The 21,160-nt window shown below is 47.5% G+C and overlaps 1 protein-coding gene across 1 annotated transcript; it reads left to right on the top strand.

Moving 5' to 3' along the window:
- Positions 1–8,079: 8,079 nt before the first annotated feature.
- Positions 8,080–16,673, top strand: SCN3B (sodium voltage-gated channel beta subunit 3). The gene is made up of 6 exons (XM_075172977.1): positions 8,080–8,419; positions 9,969–10,132; positions 11,706–11,931; positions 12,956–13,094; positions 13,681–13,777; positions 14,278–16,673. The coding sequence occupies exons 1-5, from the start codon at positions 8,365–8,367 to the stop codon at positions 13,742–13,744; spliced, it is 648 nt and encodes a 215-aa protein (XP_075029078.1). The 5' UTR covers positions 8,080–8,364; the 3' UTR covers positions 13,745–13,777; positions 14,278–16,673.
- Positions 16,674–21,160: the final 4,487 nt, after the last annotated feature.

Below are 21,160 nucleotides of genomic sequence, written 5' to 3'. Positions count from 1 at the left end.
TGAGTCATAACAAATACTTTTTTTTTTTTTTAAAAAATAGGAAGCGGTACTCATAACAACGGTCTTCTGGAAGCATTGTGCCGACGTTCTGTATTTCTGCATGTGTGAGAGTGATCGGGGAGTGTACATCAACGGTGTCCCATTTTCCTGAGTTGGACATCTCCAGCGCTGGAAGGAAACTGTTTCTATTTCCAAAGCAAGTACCATCCAAAAAGTTGGGTTGGTTTTGTTTAGCATTGAGGGTGGGCAGGTAATAATGGCATCTGACCATTAGGACCAAGAACACTCGAACTTGATTCATCCTCCACGCGTTGCTGGCAGTTGGCACTAATTTTTAGTCCTTGCCAAAACACAGAGTTGAGCTGATGACCTAGTTTCAGCTGACCTTGAAATAAGCAACCTACGTGACCTTCAAGCAATTACATGACTCGGGTAGCTGGGTATCCTGTCAGCTGGCTGCAGAGCTAAGGGTGCTTTTGTTATGCTCTGTTCAAGGGCTGCTGGTGGAACTGAATTGTACCCTGTGCCTTCCAGCTTGTCTGATCTCACAGACATTTTTTGATTTCTTATTATTTTATTTATCTTAAGGGACTGGCTGATATCTGGCAGGAACACACTGAGATCTGTACCTGATATCAACTGTTATGGATTCATTCTTCTCAGAGCACTGGGGTTTTTAATTATAGCCAAAGCCAGTGTTTTATATAGTCTGTAGTTTCTTGTAAAAGGTAGTGACTCACTGTAATTGGTTACTGCATGAAATACAGTCTATTTTTGCGTAGTGTCCTCTCTGCTCAATGTAAACCACCTGAACTTTAGAGGCACCATGGACCGAAGAGTAAGTGCCCATTAACTGGGCAGTGAGAGGGGACAAAGGGCAGGTAAGGCTGGCAGATCATAGTACACGAGTTGGCAAGGCACAGGCGAAGTAGGGTGACAGAGAAAGTAAGGGTTCCTGTGGGAGGGCAGGCATCGGGCAGGGCAAAGAGGTAAAGCAGGAGGAGTGAGGGGGAGGGGGAAGGCAAGGCAAGCTTGTGGAGTGGAGCAGAGTTGGTACAGTATGCCAGGGTTTGGTCTGGAGAGGAATTTCTGCATCCCTCTTGCTTTTATCGTGTCACAGAAATCTAATTCTGAAGCCCGTATCGAGATTGTGCATCACTTAAGTCCTTTATGGCCAAATGCTTTTAGAATTTGACAGGCACCAATGGAAGAGCTATTCTGTTGCAGGGCTTTCATGGTTTTGCTAAATCAAGAACTTCAGATCTTTGGGGTGGAAGGGAGTATCTGCACTTGCACACAGTGTTAAGTATTGCAGCTGATTCAGTTACCATGTGTGACTTTAATGTAGGTTTGCACCCCCGTTTTTGTCCAAGAGAATTTATGTACTTCTGTAGAGTTTCACAGTAACTGGGGAAAAGGTGTAAGTGATACAGACACATCATCTATTTGTAGATAAATTAAAGAGAATTTTCGCAGAGAAATTATTTTAATCAGTCACCAGCTGGGACACTGAAGAACTCACGGTCATTAAATCATGGGACAGAAAGGCTACACTGAGCTCTTAGTCCAGCATTTGTAAAGCGTCTTGTCTGTGCTGGGGACTCTCTGAGGTGCATCATTAACAGTAATAACATCAGATGACAAGTGGATGCAGCTAGAAAGACGAGAAGAACACGGAAACAGTTGGCACAGTTTCTCTGGCTCCAAGATGTGTATTGCCTGAAAAATGTCTCTGAATAGAGGAGCTTGGCTTTACCTCCGGCGATGCAGAGGGGACAGCGCTATCTGCCGGATCTGCAGGAACAGTGCCATTGTTTTTTCCAGGATTGCACAGCACCAGGCATATTTTACCTCCTGCCCACAACACACACGTACATACATACGTACACACGCACACACATAGGCGTGCATATCCGTGTTCTCCCTCTTTCCCCTTCCCCCCCGCCCCTCCCTTGGGATTTCTCCATGCAATCTCTCCTTTCCTGCACAGTATTTGGCCTCTGGATGGATACCTATGATTACTCTAAATTTGTTTGGGTTTTTTTTCTGGTTGTTTCTTTGCTTAAAGTTAATAAAACAACTACTAAAAGTAAACTGTAACAGAATACCTAGCCAGGAGAAGGTGCCTGCTTAGATGGTGAAGTGCTAGCAAGGAATTCCCTTTGAAAAATGGTGGTTTTGAAGGAGAAAGTGATATTTTACAGATTCAAAACTCTGTGCAACTTCTGCTGTTTTACACAGTGCCTTTGAATTTGACCAGGGAGATGTTCCTCACTGTCAGAAGACAAAAGACCTTTCATTTCTGTCACATTGAAGCTGGAAAAACTGTTTCTCCTTTCTCTTGTGTGATGTCTGATGTATTACATACGTGCTTGTCGTTTTAGATGAAAGACGATGACAGCCGTGCTACTAGGAGCAGAAAGTTGGAAACCCACAGATGGAAGGTGTAGAACATAGCCAAAGACCAAAAAAGTTTCTCTTTCACAATGGGAAACTTGAGTCTGCAAGATAATAAGCATATCCAACCAAACGTCTCCTGTACAAAAAAGGTCTCTTGGAATCCTTTGTATTTCCTGGACTCCTGTGAAAACAAACCACATTTGAGAAGTAGCCCAGAGCTTTCTTCTAGGGGACTTGGAAACGAACTTAAAGCTGTATGCCCGTGTTTATTGACAGCTGGGAGGAGATTCAGCCTTGTTTAAGGAAAAAAGCAGCAGCTAGCACTTCAATCCAGCCAAGGTAAGACGCTTGCTGAACAAGCTTTTCTTTACAAAAATTCAATCATTGCATGGTGCTAAAATAATTGATGCATTGGTGTATTTTACTAGCAGTAAGAATTCAGAAATTAAATGAGCAAATGTGAATGACTGTGTGGCAATCTGACACGCTAATGGATTTTCATCCACTGCTGCAGTGAATGAGCTTAGGAAAGGCCTTAAAAGCCTATCCATGAAAGTGCCTCCTCATTAGACTGCAGATTTGTAAAACACCGCTTCAGTTACAGCACACAAAGGCTTGCCTATGTGCATATGCCCTACTTGATTTCATTGGCATTGAGTCCCAGAAAACAGTACCCCAAAAGTACCTGGACCAACACCAGGGCTTAGAATTTCCAGGATGTGTACAATAACACACCTCTAAATATTGAAGTATTAAAGGTCTGAAAAAATGTGTTTATTTAGTTGCTGACCACAAAGTGTAAGCAACGTGCAGGAATGTAGCTCAGTGTGTTTCTTGGACACAGAGGGGAGAATTTTCAACCCAGCCTTCAGAGCGCACCTGCTGCTCAAAGGGATCCAAGTCCCCAGGCCCTGCCAGTCCTCTGTGCGTGCGCAGGCTTTGGCTTATGCAACACTGTTGTGCATTTGAGGAAGTATCTCTCTGACAGGGAGCACCGCTATGAAAAGCATTAAAGGCTCACAAACAGCTCAGGTAGTCTGCCTGCCAGGGCAGTTACTTGTTCACAGAGGGGAGGACTCTCTAATATCCAGTCCCTTCTCATTCTTAGACCTGAAAGGAAAACAATTCTCAGAGCCAAGGATAAATAGAGGCATGTTGAACAGCCTGTATTTTCTCTGGGAGATAAGGATGGCAAAGGAACCATGCCTTGTGGGTCCTCGGTGAAAGCAGAAAGGGAAAGCAGCCAGCAGGAAAGGGTCAGAATATTGCCCATCCAGAACAGAGGCCTTGGAAATCAGTTGGCCTCTTCTGCAGGTATGCAGCAAGCTAAGCCAAGCTCAAGTAGCAGTAGTAAATCAAGAACACGCACAATCTGTATATAGTGGAAAGAGGTTCTGCAGCATGTATGTGACAGAAGACAGAGCGGTTGCTCAGTATGGAGCATAGCTTTCAGGAATCGTAGGGGTATGTGCATGGGGAAATAGATCTGGCAAAAAATGATGCAATGCAAGTGCAGGCAGGTATCTGAATAGAGAGAACATGTGAGATAGCACAGTCACTCTGGGGACTTACCTTCTTGAATCTGCGGGGGATGAGAAGGGCATGCAGCTGGGGCTGGGTGCACCTGAACGCTGCAGACCTAGTCCCCAGCATTGGGAACTGTGCATCAGCTGGAAATGTAGGTCTACAGATGGAAAGATGTGTGAAGAGTATAGCTGGAGTTGTCTGTAGTGTATATGATGGGGATCCAGGTGTTGGCAGGTACATTTTAAAACTTGAGTGTGAAGAAGACAACTGAATGAGCTTTTATAACCCCCCAGGCACTCTGTAAAGGCAACTAGAGAAGTCTTCCCTTGCTATAGATTTCTGTAGAATGGTTTTTAAAGTGCGTGGGAAGGTTGCCTGCATCTGTTAAATTAAACATTTTAAAATCGGTGTACATTATCCTGTGTGACTTTTCTGCAAACCGTTACTGGTTTTGTACCACCTAGAGGTGGCTCCGTGGGAGCAGCAGTGAGCAAGTGTAAAGGGTACTCTCTTCCTTTTCGTGCTCTTTCTTCCAGCACGTGTGCATCAGGGGATTGCGCTGCTGTTACTTGGTTGTTGCACAGCTCTGGCGGCCTTGAGGGTTGGGATGGTTGTTGATGCCAGTGGTGGGTATGTATTGGCTCCTGGCAGTCAGGAGGGGCTGTGCAAGGAAGAGCTTTGCTGATGTTTAGCTGCACAATAAAGAGGACATTTGCACTGAAGCGAGCTGATGTGATTGTGGATGGCAGAGGAAGCTGCCGAGATGGCTGTCACAGGGAGGCCAGACATGCAGGTTTTGTGTTCCTGCTCGCATAGCCTGACTCAGGGACCATAAGAATGAGGGATTAGCGGGAGCAGGGGGCTGACATTATTTTTATCTCCTCGCCTTGTTGTGCCTGTGCAGCAGTGCCAGCCTTTTTTCTTTTTTCCTTTTTTTTTTCCCCCTGTGAAGCATTAACTGGGTGGGTTGCCATAGCAACCCCCACATGATAAGTTGTGCTGCTTCTTGCAGCATTCAAGATTTCTCTCTCTCAACATTCAGTTCCCTTCACCATTTCCCCCGGAGTGCCAAAATGGCCGAGAGCTTTGTGGTGCCGAGCATCCTGCGCCCTAAGGGTTCCACCTGTCCTCCAGCCTGTTCACTGGAGGCATCAGGCTGTGTTAGGGCAAAAAGGAGCAGCTGTGCATCCTTGCATTGGATGGGGTTTGAAGAGTATGTGCTCTCCATCTCTTTCGCGACACACCAGGGCTGAAAATTGAAACAGGCTTCCGATGTGGCATCCCGTTTATTTGCAAGTTTTCCTGAAGAGGTCTTTGTTGCCTGTTGAAAATAGGCACATGGAGACATTGAAGTGGTTCCCAGCTAAGCCCAGATCATAGCAAAAATGAAAGTATCTTATCCTTTCATTCTAAAAACGTACAGTATCCCTGAATAAGTCAGAGAAGTTTTTCTGTGTGCGTGTTTGTTTTAAAAAACCCAACACAGGTTCTGGCAGTTTAATAAACTAGACTGACTACACGTATTCATTTCAAATCACCTTTGGTTTTGTGTGTAGTACATGGAGCAGGCTCTAGGTGAAGAATAAACTTCTCCAGAGCTGGGGGAGAGGGCGTGATTTCCATTTGCTTCCCTGGCCTGTGGCTTTTTGTGTTACAATCCACCCAAATCCAAGTCCAGTTTCATCAGAGATTTTCTTCGCTTCTGGGCCCAATTTCCCTTCTTTAAATAGCAGCTAGAACACCGGTCTAGCATGAAGTGCTTGAAGTCTGTGCATGAGTGATTCTGAGGGACAATTCATTACTTTTTTAGGATATTTGTTTGTCACTGTAATTTAAATGGGTTGGCAGTTGAGTTCTGGAGTGCCTGGGGTTGAAGGAGGAAAAGGCTTCTGTTTCTACCTGGGGGAGCACCAAGGCACCTGACAGCAGGGCTGTGCTAAGAAAGGAGTAGAAGGGGTGAAGGGTCAGTCAGCATCTGCTGACCAAATCAGCCTTGTAGAGCTGCTGCTTCCTCTTAATGCTCTCAGACCCTCTCTCTCCTCCCTGGCAGGATTCTCCATAATAGATGTAATTAGAGCAGCCGTAGCACGCACAGTATAGCTCTGCTGATCCATGTTCTGTGTTTTCTGGCAGTGCACCTGGCTTCCTGAGAACAGATGTGATTTCCACTGTACTTCATGAAACAGGTGGTTGTCAAATCAGATAGCCAAGGACATTGTCCAGTAGTTCCTGTGTCTATAAAAAAAACCACCATCAGCACTCATCTGCCACACACAGGCTGGATTGTTCCAGAAGAGTTAGGAGCAAATCCTGTGGCTTAGCCTGCCCTTCCCTTTGCTGAGTTGTTGTGAATATAGCAAGGGTCAGTGGGAGAAAAGCAAATGGCTTGATGTAGGAGGCTACGTCCTTCCATTGTCTCTGGGTATCGTGGCTGCCATTTCGTCTTCCTGTGGAGAAAAGTCAGATTTTATGATTTGGATATTCATGACGAATGGCTTCTAAGTGGGGAATTGGAAGTGTGTTGCTGGCATCTGCAGGCCACTGACTCGCAAGCTGTTGGTCTCCATAGTCACACCTGGCTCCTGGACAGACATTAAATAGGTGTTTTCTTTCATTAGTTTGCTGGTGGGAGGGCACAGTAACCCAAAGCAGGCTAAGAGCAAAGGGGGCAACAAGTGAAACCTGACGGCCAGCGTGTAGGGACTGTTGTGGCTTTGGTCAGTCCCTGCTGTAATACTTCAGGGCTGCAAAGGTTTTGGGGGTCACAGCCGGACGTGGGTTGGAACAGGGCAGAGTAACCTGTCCAGTCAGAAAAATGAAGCAGAACAAGGAATTAGGAAGATGCCCTTGGTTAGGAATTACTTGGAGTTGTCACAGTAGGCCATAAAGGGTGACGTGGAGGCAAGTTGCTCTGTACGTGGTTATTGGCAGATGATGAATGCAGCTTGCTGATACAAACATGATTAGATGATGTCTAGGAAAAGCTGTCTTTGTTCAGTGCCTGCTTCACTTAAGCACTGTAGGGAGCAGCCTGGGCGGGGGGGGGAGTGCGCCCTTAGCACCAAGCCCCTGGTGCCAGGCAGTGCCGGGAGGCCACAGGGCTGTGGGTAGTGACCACCGCCGGCAGTGGTGTGCCCGGCTGAGAGTCCGTGTACAGCTGAAGGGCTCAAAGCTGGTGCGTTCTGATGGCTGCGAATTTCCCTGTTTGGGTGGGTCTCGCCGTCTGCACTCTGAGTTTTGGCAGTGCGAGTTGCTCGCTTGTCGTTCTCTGATGGGATTGGGCAGGTTTAATTCAATAGATTGTGCTGTTTATTGAGCTGACATCAGAGCAGGTGCTTTAAAAAGAGGGAGCACATTTAACAAGCACTTCATTTTTCCCCTCTCTGTCCAGTGTGACCTTCAGAGTTGGAGAAGCCCTTCAGGGCACGGTGGCCTCAGTCCAAGAAGAGAAAGCCCAGCCTGCTGCTGGCATTGAACTCCTGGGAATCAGGCTGGAACATGAGGAGAGAGGATTTCCCAGTATTTCCAACTGTGACCTTCGGAGCTGTGCAGACGTTAGTATTAAACTCATCAGAGGCGGAGGCCTCTCCGTGACCCCGTGGATAACTCTCCCCCGCTCTCCCCCCTTGGCTTTGTTTTGGAGGCTGGATGAATGATGCTGATCTCCCCTCTCCAGCTCTAGCCAAGCTGCCGCCCAGCCGGGAAGGGGGATGCCCGGGCGCTGACCCCTCCGGCGGCTCCCGGAGGGGCTGGGCAGCCCGGTTCGCTGCTGGGCAGCCCGGTTCGCTGCTGGCGCGGTGGGGACAGCCGAGCCCCAGGCTCCTTCGGCGGGGCCGGGGAGGGAGGGAGGCGCCCGCGCATGCCTGCCGCGGGCCGTGCCCCCCGCCCGGGCGAGGCTGGGCTCCGCGCAGACGTCGCGGCCGCCGCACGCAGGGGAGCTGCGCCCCCGCGCAGCGATGCGCGCTGCCCCCGGCCGGGCCGCAGAACAAAGGGCCGCCGGCTGCCACCTCCCAGCGCAGGGCCGCGCCGGGCCGCGCTGAGCTGCGCCGCGCCCGCAGCCACCTGCTGCTCCGCGCCCCGGCGGCGCCCGGCACCTCCCTGCGCGGAGCGGCCGCGGAGGAGGCGGCGGCCGCGGGCGGCGGGGCCGTCTGCGAGCGCCGCGGAGCTGTCCGTGGTGCTGCCGCCCGCGCCGGGGGGAGCCCAGCCCAGCCCTTGCGTGGATCCCGTGCCACGGGGAAACGGCACCCTCGGATCCGCCTCACCCTCGGCTGCCGCCCACCCTCGGCTCCCTTCTCGCCGGCAGATCCGAACCAACAGGCGCGGAGCAGCCGGCAGCCCCAGGCATCCTGTTGCGCTGGGTCCACAGCGAGGAGGGGAGAAGCAGTGTCTGCCGAAAGAGCCTCTGCCCAGGTTGAGATTCGCTCCTGGCTCGGAACAATGGCTGCACTGCCAAGGCTGGTTTGTGCGTCTTCAGTCGTGTTGGTGGTCTGGGGTAGGTGCTTCCATTCCGTCTCGTCTTCAGCCAGGTTCTCCACTAAATCTGGTGCTTGCCTTTTGTAGGATGCTTCTTTAAAGCACTGCTTTTCCTAGTAAGGTTCCCTTAACGCTGTCATGAAGACCAGCCTTCGAAGTGGCTTTTTTGTTTACAGGACAAGGAAACGACATTCATGCAGAGTTAGTATGAATGTAATGGAGTTAACGTGAGCAGAGAAAATATATTACTGCTAAGTAGAATTACAGCACAAAGCATGTGCTTTAATACGCATGCAAGTTCTTCACTGTTTCCTGTTCGCTGCTGTTTTGAAATTTGCAATGTGATTTAACATTTAGTTGCCTCAGGGAGGATGAGCAAACCATTAAGCAGTGCACATTAGTGCTAGTTTTCCATGCAGTCTATATAAACTGGAGTAAATAATTTTATTGCGATTACAGTTTTTCTTCTGCAACCGAGAAAAGGCTGGTTAGTTTTGCCAATAGAGCCACATTTGATGTGCACGTATACCTACAGCTCTGCGTGTGGGTGCATATCTGTGTGTACGTATCTAATTTAACCGGAGTAAAGCATGATCTAGTAGCTTCTTCCTTATTTCTCCCAGAAAGCTGGTGCTAGCCATTGGAATCTGGCTATTTGCAGGATAGGTCCCGGGATAATACAGTGCTCGAGAGAGTGGGTTAATCGTATCTCAGAGGCTGGGGAGGAGGGAGCAGCCAGCAAAGTCTGCATCTTCAGCGAGCTAAACTCTAGGCTTTGGAGACAGGTTTGGACAGGCAGAACCAGTATTGTTTAGCCCAGGGGACAAATGTCAGCAGGGATTTAATCTGAGATGTGCTGAAGCATTCCTTTTCTTATCAAGTATGTAGCTTCACGGACAATGATTTTTGTCTTGTTTGGGAGAGCAGTATTTTATAGTTGCCAGTGTTAGCACAGATCTGATTGGAAGCATTTTGAACAGGAATGCATGTAAAATCAATAACTCCTCCCACTGCCAAATTTACTCGAGTCCAAACCCCTTGGCTCCCAGTGCTGCTTATGAAACCTAGAATCAGGAAGGGTGGTGAATCCCCCCGGTTTGTTTTGAACACATTGCCAGATTAAAACATCCAGACCTTTTAACTTAGCACAAAGAGCGAGCGAGCTGTTCCTCCGTGCTTGAATTCTGGGCTTTCTCTCATACCAGACTGTAATTGCTACTGTAACAGGAGCATGCTCAGCATGCATGGGAGAGGATGAACAATGCCTCTGAAGCGGCATTAGTTACTACGGGAAAAATGAAAGTTGTGGCAAAGCAGATGCTGGAGAGGTGAATTTGCATGATCACCCTCTGTTAATTATTATGGATTATTTATATCTCGGAGAAGGAGGCTTGGAAAAATTTGATATTTGAGACTTATCTGTTGTCAGAGGGTGCTAGTAATGAATGAAACGGTTTTCCATTGGGGATGATGTGATCATGAATGCCGAGATGTGGATAACTGATGTCTCTCTAATTCTGTCTTACACTTCCCTGTCTTGCTGCTTCTCTGCTGCTCCTTCGCCCTAGCTGGTTTTTGTTCTGCAGTATGTGTTGAAGTTCCATCAGAGACAGAGGCTGTCCAAGGAAAGAACATGAAGCTACTCTGCATCTCCTGCATGAAGAGGGAAGAGGTCACAGCCAGCACAGTGGTGGAATGGTTCTACAGGCCGGAGGGTGGAAAAGATGAACCTGTATGTATGTTTGGTAGCTGAGCCCTTGTTTTCATAGGTCTTACTGTGAAACATAGTCCAGTGAACTCGTGTGGGAGAAGCCAAAAGGTATTTATGAGAGCGTAAGTTTGTCCTGCGGCAGGATCCCCGAGGAAGGCTGTACAAGGGAAGGAGAGAGACCCAAACATGAACAAAAGCTTTCTGCCACATTCTATTCAAAGTCTGTAGAAATGCCCAGTAGGCTGCTTTCATATCACGGAGGAGAGATGAGCTTGGAGTTCAGCTCTAAGCTGCAGATCTTCACAATTTCTGCAGCATTTTCACCCAGAGGTTCCACAGCACCAATTTTGAGCAGTAATTAAAGTGTCTTTTCCTCACTTAACTGATTTCCACACTTGGGCACAGCATGAACTCATGGCAGGAAAAGCTAGAATCTACTGTTGAGTTCAAACATTTGGGGTCATACATACATGAATGTGAATTTCCAGTTCCATTCCTTGAATAGGTAAAGTCCAGTATGTAAGGAAATCCAGGAGGGAAACAGAAGTATGGAGTGACACCTGGTACCCCTGGCCAAGCCTCCCTTCTTAGGACACTTCTGAATCCCAAAGCTGTTCTTTGGAGGTTAAATCGGGCTCCGATAAATCTGCAGGACAGGATTTACTTCTTTTTGCCTCAGAGAAAGCAGTTGTTTTGGATCCCTGTCAGGAAAAGGTAAAATTCATTTTCAGAGTGAATCAAAACGGGAACTGTATAGATGAGGGGCAACTGGAATTCAAGAAAGAATAGTAAAACGGAGAATAAGGTAAAGGCTGAGTTCACGTGTTTCTTTCTAGCTATTTTATCTGAGTATGAAGCATTAGATCAGTGGTTGCATTTCATCGCGATTGAGCAGGGCCAGGTGAGATGACAAATATTGTCCTACTGTCTGCGGACTAAAGGGACCGCGCTAAGGAATGAGATGGGAATTCACTTTCAGTGACCTGGGTGATACATTTGCCCAGGCAACCCAAAAAATGCTAACGAAAGTGAGCTGGGGTGGGCGGTTTAATGATGGGGAGTGTGGTCAGCCAGAAACTTCCAAGAGATTAGGCCTGCGAAAGCCACCCAGGCTCTGTTCTTCTGATGTACTGTTTTCACGCTGTCATATTTATCCTGCAACACTTCCGTTTCAGCTGAATATCCCAGGGCTTACTGAAAATGACTGTTTGTCTTTGCTGTATTTATTCTTCTTGAGATGATCTTACGTGCAGTGACCGACAGGCTAGGCACGAAGACTGCAGGATCCTAGTTTTTAGTTCCATTGCTGATCTTTTGTGTCATTGTCCACATGTGTCTCTGTTTTTCTGTGCCTTAGTTTTTCAACCTCTGTGATGGAGGTAATTCAGTTTTGTGTCTTTTGTAAAGTAGTCTGAGATTTTGAGGTACAGGATGATAGACTATGAATAGCTTAGCTGTTAGTAAGGAAGCCATAGCCCAGACTATACATGTGCGTAGCTAGGGGATGATGTTGTTCCTTGCATGTGATATCTGTGGTGGTGTCCAAGATAGGAGTCAGTGATTAATCAGAATATCCCTTCACATTTTCTCACAGATCTACGAGTACAGGAAAACAAACCATGAATTTCCAAGCCGCTTCAGTGGTCGGTTACAGTGGAATGGGAGTAAAGACATGCAGGATGTATCCATCTCTGTCTTAAATGTGACCTTGAATGATTCAGGTATCTACACCTGTAACATCACCCGGGAGTTTGAGTTTGAGATTCACCGACCTCTCTTCACAAGCTCCAGACTGATCCACCTCACCGTGGTGGAGGAAGGTATGAAGGATTGGCAGAAAGCGTGTTGTGCCTTAACTCGCCGTGGGTGTTGTCATCCAGGGATATAGTTTGTCGTTGCATTGCAGGAGAGCGGTGATTGTGCTGCCAGATAATTGCGTCTGTCTTTGCCAGCAAGAAACACTACACAGGGTTCAGGAGGAAAGACCTGGATTTTGTTTGCCAGCTGCAGCCTCTTTTTAGGCTCAGAGCAGTTGTGTGAATGTGGGAAGGTATAATAAGCTTGGCCGGCTGGTGGAACAGCTGGGAACAGCTGGGCAGGCAGAAGCAGCAAGCAGAGGTTTCCAGTTTCTCCGCTTAGAACCCTCGCTTCTCCCCCGCAGCTCTAGGATGCCACAGCACAGCCTTTGCCAGGGTTCCCGCAGCTTCTGCTTCCTTGCTTCCGCCCCCTCCCTCTTGGAACGGCTCATTCTCCATTTTGATATCAGTCTCTTACTTCCACCCTCTCCTAATCCTTCCTTCCCTTTGCAGTGCTCCTGAGCCTTTCTGTTCCTCTTGGTTTCGCTCAGTTCCGTGCTGACGTCCTGGCTTGTCAGAAATCAGTGGGAATTCTGCTGTTCTCTTCAGAGAGAGACAAGAGCTTTTCGCCCTCATCTTTTTCTGCCGTGTCTTCCCTTCCCTTCTTCCCCACAAGCATCTCTGTGTTTTGATCTCTTTCAAATCACTGGCGGCACTATACAGCCAAGTAACGCCAGCACAAAGGAAACAGAGTGTGAAGGTGAGATAGGCTAACGGTGAGCAATCTGTATGGATGTGTGGGTGGCAGAGAATGCAAGACACATGCAAGCCTCTGCATGTTTGATTCCACTGGAAATACGCAGTGGAATCACATCCTGTTGGCAGCCTCACCTGTTCCCTGTCTTCTGCCCCCTCACAGTGTAGTGGCACCAGGGTCTCTGGCAAGGTGGGTTAGGAAGGATGACACGAGGGTGGAAAGTATCAGTGGAGCTGCTGAGCTCCGATAGCTGCATGTAAATGACCGGAGATTATTTCATTTCCTTAACAGCTGGAGAAGACTTCACCTCAGTCATCTCTGAAATTATGATGTATATTCTGCTGGTCTTCCTCACCTTGTGGCTACTGATAGAAATGGTCTATTGCTACAGGAAAGTCTCTAAGGCAGAGGAGGCTGCCCAGGAAAATGCGTAAGTGTGAAATCTCTCCAGGTGCGAGCTGTTCTGCAAGGGTTCTTCAGATGTCTCAGTCCAGATCAGACTGCAAGACGATTGCATGTTTCTAGCCGATGTTTGCCACGTGTGGAATCAGTGCGATGTTTAGGAGTACCAAAAGAGACAGCGTGCTTGCGCAATGCACCAGGTAGGGAGCGTGGCCACAGTGCACGGTATTCCAAAGTGGCCCGGTTTGAACTGCGTGGAGATGCTCTCCTGGAAGGCCTGCTTTCAGAGATCTGACTCACAGATGCAGTTGACACAGCAGAGATGTTCCGATTTTTATACTGGCCCATTCCCGTCTTTCTACATACATGGATAAGGGTGCCCTTTGTACATGGTAGGAAGGCTGTATGCTTAGGATTTTACATTAGGGAAGACTCGGTGTCTGCTCCTGACTATGCCGAGGAGAGTTTCCTACTGCGAGCATCTTCTACAGGTGACATTTGTTACCTTAGAGATACTTACACGCACTCAAGATTTCTCTAAGGGTGAATGGACCCGAACTGTTTTTGCATCGTAGCACTTGAGGTTATGCTTTCCTCTTTCCCTCCAACTACAGGACAGACTATCTTGCGATTCCATCAGAAAACAAGGAAAACTGTGCCGTGCCTGTGGAGGAATAGCAGAGAGGAGTCAGCGGAACGAACGGCACCAAGGTAGGCCATGAGGAAACAGTCAATCACTGCTTGTGTCCGTCAACCTTTCAGCCTTACTACAGCGCATGCGTGGGGCTGAAGAAACGGTGGACAGGAGACTCCTAGAGTCTGGCTGTGCTCCTTCTCTGGAGCTTCCCCAGTGACCTTAGAAGCAATACAGGTATCTTTAGGTAGTGGGTGTAGTAATATTACTTTAAACCCCTAACCAACACGCATGTTCACTTTCAGGTCATGGTGCAATTACTCCTCCTTTGCCCGTTTCTGCGGAGTTGGGAATAGTCACTGTCCCCTGCAGATGGGGAGCTGTGCTCAGGAGGAATATAAGGGCACTATCTCCAAAGGAAGTGTCTGCTAGGAAGGACTTCGTGTGCAAAAGGCCAAAATCTAGATCTTTTAAAGTCTTGTTCACGTCCTGTCAGTTATCATGCTAATTCTATCACGATCCTCAGTTCGGTAAGGTCAAATGACTCGCGCTCCAAGGGGAATTCTCTCAATTGCAGGGGCTCTGAAGACAGAAGGACCGCGTCATGCCAGCCAGGTTTGAGGGGGAGCTCTGCGCCGTCAGGAGGAAATACGGGGAAGTGTAAATTCTCTTCCATTTGCCTTGGACTCTGTACAGTCTTGACTTTGGCCTCATGACTCCATTCTGAGCTGCCAGCCCATTTGCTAAAGGACTCTTCTTTTGAAGCATGCTGAGCAAAGGGCACAGGGGTGTGGGCAGCATGGCTCCTTCCCAAGTTTCCGTCCCATCATCACGTTAATGGCTTTGTAAATGTTAAGTGTCATTTCTTAGCTGCTGTCACCACCACCTTTATTTGCTAAATATGCTAGTTCTCCATTGCAGAGGTAAAGGGTATGTATGTCATGTTACTCTGACCTGCAGGACTGGGAATGAGGTCATCTTAGGGTAATGTTCCACCATATGTTACAGCCCAAGCAGTCTTATCAGTGCTCAAACAGGAAGAATTTAATTAATTAGTTGTTGCTCGATAAGTTGCTCTGCCCGTGCACAGGCAGAGTAGGATGAGGACTGTAATTAGAATTGTTGAAAATGTGCAGTAGGAAGGATGAGTCCCTGTGCCATGTTCACACTTGCTTCTGAAGGAGGGAATTAAGAATATAGATCCTGAAGTACTCCTACTCTGGGAAGCAGTATGACGTAAGTATGAGAGTCCCCTGTACGCCCCCCCCCTTTCATTTAGCAAGTCTCAAAATTCTCAGTTCCTTCCGTTTGCTTTGCATAGCAGGTTTACTCCTCAAGTGCGCAGAGACACAGTGATAGGAATAACTTGCGGAGCCGCGTTCTGCAGCAACAGGCAAGCCAGTAGGACAAGGTATGCCGTTCACCCCTTTCTGGGTGAAACCCCTGAAAGGCAGACAGCCTGATGCAAGTAGGCAAGCAAAGTAAATAGGATGCACAGTCCTCATAGGAAAAGGACGGACAGCTTTGTAAAATGGTAGTACTTTTTGTAACTGTGGTACCAGTCTTCTCATACTATAGTGTAGCACCACCTAGAGGAATAGACAGGAAACGCTTATTTTTTCCTAGTTAATCGTAATTTTTTCTTGTGATAATTAGTCACCGGTTTGAATAGTCAGCATTCATTGTAAATGATCCACTGCTGCACAGGAATTACGCTGTAAATTCAATGTTTCCTATGCAAACTTACCTTTTCAATTGTAGTGGATTAAGCAGAGTAGAATTTTTCTGGCCTCAAATGTAGATCAGTTGAGCTCAACAACTAGGATTACGGGAAGGAAAAGAGCCAGAAACATTGGCCGGGGTGGAATTGTACCTTACGACAAAATGGAGGGGAAGGTTTGGTTTTTTTCGTATAGCAGATGTTGTTACATCCCTGCTGCAATGGAGCCTATACTGCTTGCAAGAGTTGACAAATTTTGCTACACTGACCGCTTCTAAATAGTTACAAAGTGCTTGTGAATCAAGGCATGCTTCCCACCTATGGAATTTCCTCTGCTTTGTTCTGCTGCTTTTTATGTGTTGCTACAATCACAGAAATTGCCCCATTTGTAAGTCAGGCTCAGGCCAGATTTCTAACTGGCAGTTGTTCAAAATTCCTTTTTTAGAGTGGGTGTCAACTTTAGTAAACTACTACAATGCAGTCTTCACAGTAGGATCGCTCTCAAATCCAGAGCCGAGTCTGGCAACCTGAGCACATTTTCCAGATGAAGCACACTTGTAGTCTGGGCACCGGTTCCTTAAAACCTAATAGCCAAAAAGGGAAAAAGAAGCACCTCTTCTAATTCAGCTGGATGTCTTCATTTTCCCTAGGCCAGCTTGCCTGGCCTCAGGGCAATTTTGGGCATAATCCTAACTCTAAACCTACAGCAACAGAGGAGGGACTAGATTGTAACGCCAGAGTTTCCGTCACTGACCACGGCACAGACGCCCATGGTGATTTTTAGGTAAGGTCACGTAACCTCTCCCACCTCAACTCTGCTCCTCGGTCCCCGTGAAGCCTGGATAACCCTCTGGTGTCATAACGTTAAATCAAAAAAAGGAGCAAACCGAGAACTACTTGAGAGCTACCGCAGGTGGTAAAGAAGGGCCATCCTCTAGTCCTGCACCTTCCGGTCCCTTACATGCATCTTCTTAAGATGCCTTTTTTTTGGACATATCTTCCACTTTTCCAGTTCCTGCAGACAGATATGACTATTGCCCTGTGTTGATCTAAGCAGGAGAAAATGGTGTGTAAATTTTGCTCAAGATTCTCACAGAAAAAAAAAAAAAATTGGGATTTTTCAAGGGTGGTGTTAAAGGCAGACTGTGTCCTGGAAGAGACGGTCCTGGTTGGTCTCTGAAAAGACTCTGTATTTGGAAATGACAGAAGAGACTTTAGAAGAGGCAGGATAATAAAAAGAACAAAGCACTCACGAGTCGCGCTGTTTGTTTGATAGAGTTTTTTAATTTATACCGTACTTCCATTGTACTAGCTACTTTACATTAAGTTTTGGCTGCGTAGCCTTTACAATTCCTAGGTTCTAGCAAGTAAGTTTCATTATCATTTTACCGCATTTTGCGCACAGCGCAAAGTTTTTGACAGTTAGACAACTCCTAAAACAAAACCACGGTTCCTCCCCCACCCCCACCCTGGAGTTCACGTTAGCGCTACAGGCGCATCGGCCTTGGCCAACAGCCCCCCGCTTCCCGGGCTCTGGCGGTGAAATCCAGAAGGGAAGCGCACGCCTACGGGTGATTGTACGACCCGCTCCCATTCCTTGCTGATGCGAGGCGATCCTCATTAATTTGCAGTTATGCACAGCAATCGGGGTTGCAGGATCCGGGGCCTCAGGTGGGGGGAACATGCTCCAGGTTTTTAGCAGCTTTATCCAGCCCCGGAGCACGTGATGGGAGACGAACTGCTGTGAGAACGGTAACGTCCCAGAGGTGCCACAGCCACACGATGCCAGTCCTGGGCGGTTGTAACGCTGCAACGGTTCTGCTGCTCTTGCCTCCGCCCTGACCTCGTCGGGCCAAGAGCCAGGTTAGTGCTTCCGTATCTGCTCTGTTAAGTGCTATTACAAGGGAGGTGGGCTTGCAAGGATGGGGAATGACGCGCGTGCGGCGCAGGCTCCACCTCTGGATAAAGTTGCCATTTTGTAACAGCTGCTCTCCCAAATCCTAATGCCGCTGGGGCAGGTTGGGCCGAAACCGAGACACGACCAAATGGCTCTAGAACCTGAGCTGCACATTGGTTTTACTCCCTAACTATTCTCGGAGTTTGGGCTGGGGAAGGTGGCCATTTAATGTTAGCGATGGAATTGGCCTAAATGAGTGAGGTAACAGAAACGGCCAGAGGAGGTACCTCCCTGAGCCATGTGCAAATATAATTCCTTCAGCAGAAGGAAGGCCTTTTACCTACTGAAAAAAATAAAACACATTCACTTAAAGAGCATACAGACTGCAGCAAGGAAAGGCAAGCAGGGACAGCACCAGGTCAGTCCATCTATGACATAGGGAATGATTGTCTGGCAGCAAAGGTGTGAGGGGAGAGGGAAAAGCCGTAACAAGCACTGCAAAACGTGTGTGGGAGAGGAGGGCATAGCATGCCATGTATCCATGCTAGGAGTTAAGCCCATGCTGTCTGGCTAGATCAGGAAATAATCTCAATCGGCAGTTGATCAAGACACGAGGAGATTATTTGGCCAGTGTGCACATCTAGAAAAAGAAAGGTATTATGGCACCGAGAGACTTGTGCTGTAGAGACTGCAAAGCACAGCGATCAGAGCATGCCAGGCAGGGGGAATGGGCCAGAAAGTCAGCACAGTCGCGCCTTGGAAACTGCACTGACACAAATGTTTTGTGAGCCACTTGCCTCAGATGCTTTGGTTTAAGAGTCATTTCGTGTATTGTTTTAAGCAGCCCCTGCTGGATACTTTAACTAGTGCTGAAACTGTCTGAAAAGACTAAGCCAGAGTGCACATGACTGTGCTACGACACATATCGGTGGCAGCGAGCCTGGCAGAGATCCTGTCGGAAAGACCTCTTTGGAGTTCAGCAGGTAGTGCAGAAAGCACAGGTCTGTCAAGAGCTGTGGGATGGCAGCAGCTGCCTGGACAGACATGACAGAATTGCCTCCCCTGAGCCAGGCACTCTTGCTTTAAAGTGTTTGTTACTGACTGTGCTTTTCCGCATGCTGTGGAACCAGAAAGTCCCACCTCTGAATTAGGAAGTGGTTCACTTCTATCCTCGTCGGGAAAAGCAGACGCTGACTGATAGAGCGCTACCTGGTTAAAATGGCTGGTTCAGCACACATCACGGAAACACTGTAAGGACAGTCTGTGGAGAAGCCCTCTCGGGAGCGTAGCATCTCCGCACCCGTGGCAGAGAACGCGTTTGCCACACACTATGAGTGAGCCCCACTACGGACAGAGCCTCTTCCTAGATCACTGCAGTAGGCTACAGACTGGGTACACCTAGGTACTAACCTTCACAGATTGTTTTTCTTCATAGACATTAACTCACATGCTGGCTTTATGTGCTCACATAAACGAACCTGAGGGGAAGAAGAGTCCCAAATGTTTTCCCACTTCTAGTAGCATGGAAAGACCCATCTAACTAGACAGGAGCGATTTGCTCCCCCGAAACATCTGCTGCTAACCTCTATCTTGCAGCTCATTCCGTGTAAGCATTTGCTGGTCTTTCTAGGGTTGGAAACATATCTCCACCACTCTGTCCTAGGGCTGGATGGTGTGAAAGTTGCAGTCTGTCCTCTCTGTCTGTCTCCTCTATTTAGGTGCCTTAGGATCACTGAAAGATGATGGAAATGCACATCTGAGAAAGCACAGCTACCAGGAAAGGGAGAGGGATTTAAGGCCACGTGACACACAAGTACTGTATTCACCAAAACCTGCAGGTATGCAGAGCCTTCTGGTTAGCACTTCTGACATGCTGAAAGCCAAAGCGTCAGGTTTGCAAATGTGTCTTTCGCTCAGCCTTGGCGTAGCGCAGGCGCCTTCCTGTTGCCTTTATACCTGCACAGAAATTGCTGTAGAGCATATCCAAAAGGTCTCGTTTCAAGTACCCAGACCAAAAGTGCCTCCAGCAAATTTCTACCTTTTTGTATAAAGGTAGGAAAAAACATATATGTAGGGCTACATGGTTTAGTGCTGAGGAGACAAGTAGGCTAAAAAGGTCTGTCCCCGTCCACACCCAAGTGAGCTTCTGAAACTAACAGGGTCTGTCCGATAAGAACACAGATTAAGCACAGCAGGCTTTCTGAGAGGGGATATGGCAATGCCCGCATCATGATTTCAGAGGCGGTTTTGTGCCAGGGCTTTAAATCCAGCAAAGCATCGTGCTTTGAAACCTCGCCTCTTTCAATACAGGGTCGTATTTATAATAAAATATGCATGCTGCATATCTCTTAGGTTTCCCTTTATTAGATCTAAAGCAGACAAGCGAGGTCAGCTGGTCAAATGGCAGTCTGCTGCCCCAGACTGGTATAGCAGTCTATAAGCCGTGTGTAAATGCATACTCTATGTCAGCAGCAAAACTGAGATATATTAGGAGAAATCGAAGTTGTGTGACTTTTTTCTCTTCTCCCAAAGGACTTAAGGGAGCCAGAAATGATTTATGCAGAAGTTAGTACTAGTTAATATCAATGAATATCAAAGTTTTCTGACTGAAGCGTGCCTGGGATTATCGGTTAATTGTTGAGCACCCAAAAAAGCATGGTTGTCCAGTTAATTCATAGCTAAGCTCCTATTCTTACCACTGCAGGTACCCTTCTCTTTTTTAAGTGGAATGTGCACACGCAGCAATGCCCCTGTCTTCGGCACATGCTTTTGATTTCACCACCTGAAATAACCTGTCTTTTGGTCCTTCATAGACTTTATGCGCAGGTGCTGCACTAGATACATTTGGTATCTATGAATGCATGATTGCATAGCAGTTACCCAGGTCTCAGATTCACTTTGAGCTCGTCCCAGATGCCGTAACCCAAATGCCTCTTTTAAGGTAAGCATCAGAAGGCATGTACTTATCAGAAGTGAGATTGTATCAAGCTAGGATTGGTGAGTGTATTCTTCTCCCATACGAACAGGCGAGATACACAAACTGGCAAATCAGAGCCTTCTGTCCCTTCTTCTCCCTCCTCCCAATAGGTAGCATTTACTTGGCAAGAATTAGGCTACTAGCTGTTGGCATTAGTTTGCACGTTTGGCTGGAGAAATGCTTTTTAAAAAATCTCTCTTTTGTAGTTGTTCAGATTCTGCGAATCAAAACCCAGCTGCGCTCACCTGGCAGATTACCAGCAGCAGAAGGGTCAGAGGGAGGACTTGGCAGGGGAACGCGTCTGCGAGGCGCTATAAAGAAAACTACCACTGACGTGGGATTTCTGGCACAGGTAAGCAAGGCAGGCAAGTAAAGAAGCGAAACCCTGACAATGGAAGCCAAGCTACGACTTGGCTGTGACTGCTTAGGGAAGGCAGAAGTACCACTCCCTGAAACATTATTCAGGTTGCTCGGCCTTGCTCCTAGAAAGCGTTGCTAATTTCTCTAGGAAACGCAATCATAAACTGATGGGTCCAAAATTGTCTATGGCTGCAAAAGGAATTAAACTGTTGGTTGGGACTCAACTGCAGTAGCAGGTGATTCCTATCATAGCTCTCTAGCAGAAGGCATCTAGGTGAAAACATGCCGAGGTTTTGTTTAAGCCCTCACCTTTAGTGCCATTGCGGGTCTTGCCTTAAGAAAAAGACCTTGCTTTTTTCTCTTTTATTACTACTGTGATTAAATTAAGAGGCAATAAAAGATCATGAATCCTATTCAACTCCAAGCCAGACTTGCTGCCAGGTGGCAAAAAAGAAAGTAAATAACTAGGAATCTGAGAAAAAGAAACCTAAGACCTCAAAGAGAAA

This window comes from Calonectris borealis, chromosome 24 (genome assembly GCF_964195595.1).
Source record: "Calonectris borealis chromosome 24, bCalBor7.hap1.2, whole genome shotgun sequence".
Taxonomy (NCBI): Eukaryota; Metazoa; Chordata; class Aves; order Procellariiformes; family Procellariidae; genus Calonectris; species Calonectris borealis.
This window is presented reverse-complemented; position numbering and strand designations above follow the sequence as displayed.

Excerpts from the sequence above, each read along its gene's own strand:
- SCN3B (XM_075172977.1), top strand. The coding sequence starts at position 8,365 with ATGGCTGCACTGCCAAGGCTGGTTTGTGCGTCTTCAGTCGTGTTGGTG. Across the intron at positions 8,420-9,968 it reads AGTCGTGTTGGTGGTCTGGG|CTGGTTTTTGTTCTGCAGTA; the intron begins GTAGGTGCTTCC and ends CCTTCGCCCTAG. Across the intron at positions 10,133-11,705 it reads AGGGTGGAAAAGATGAACCT|ATCTACGAGTACAGGAAAAC; the intron begins GTATGTATGTTT and ends ATTTTCTCACAG.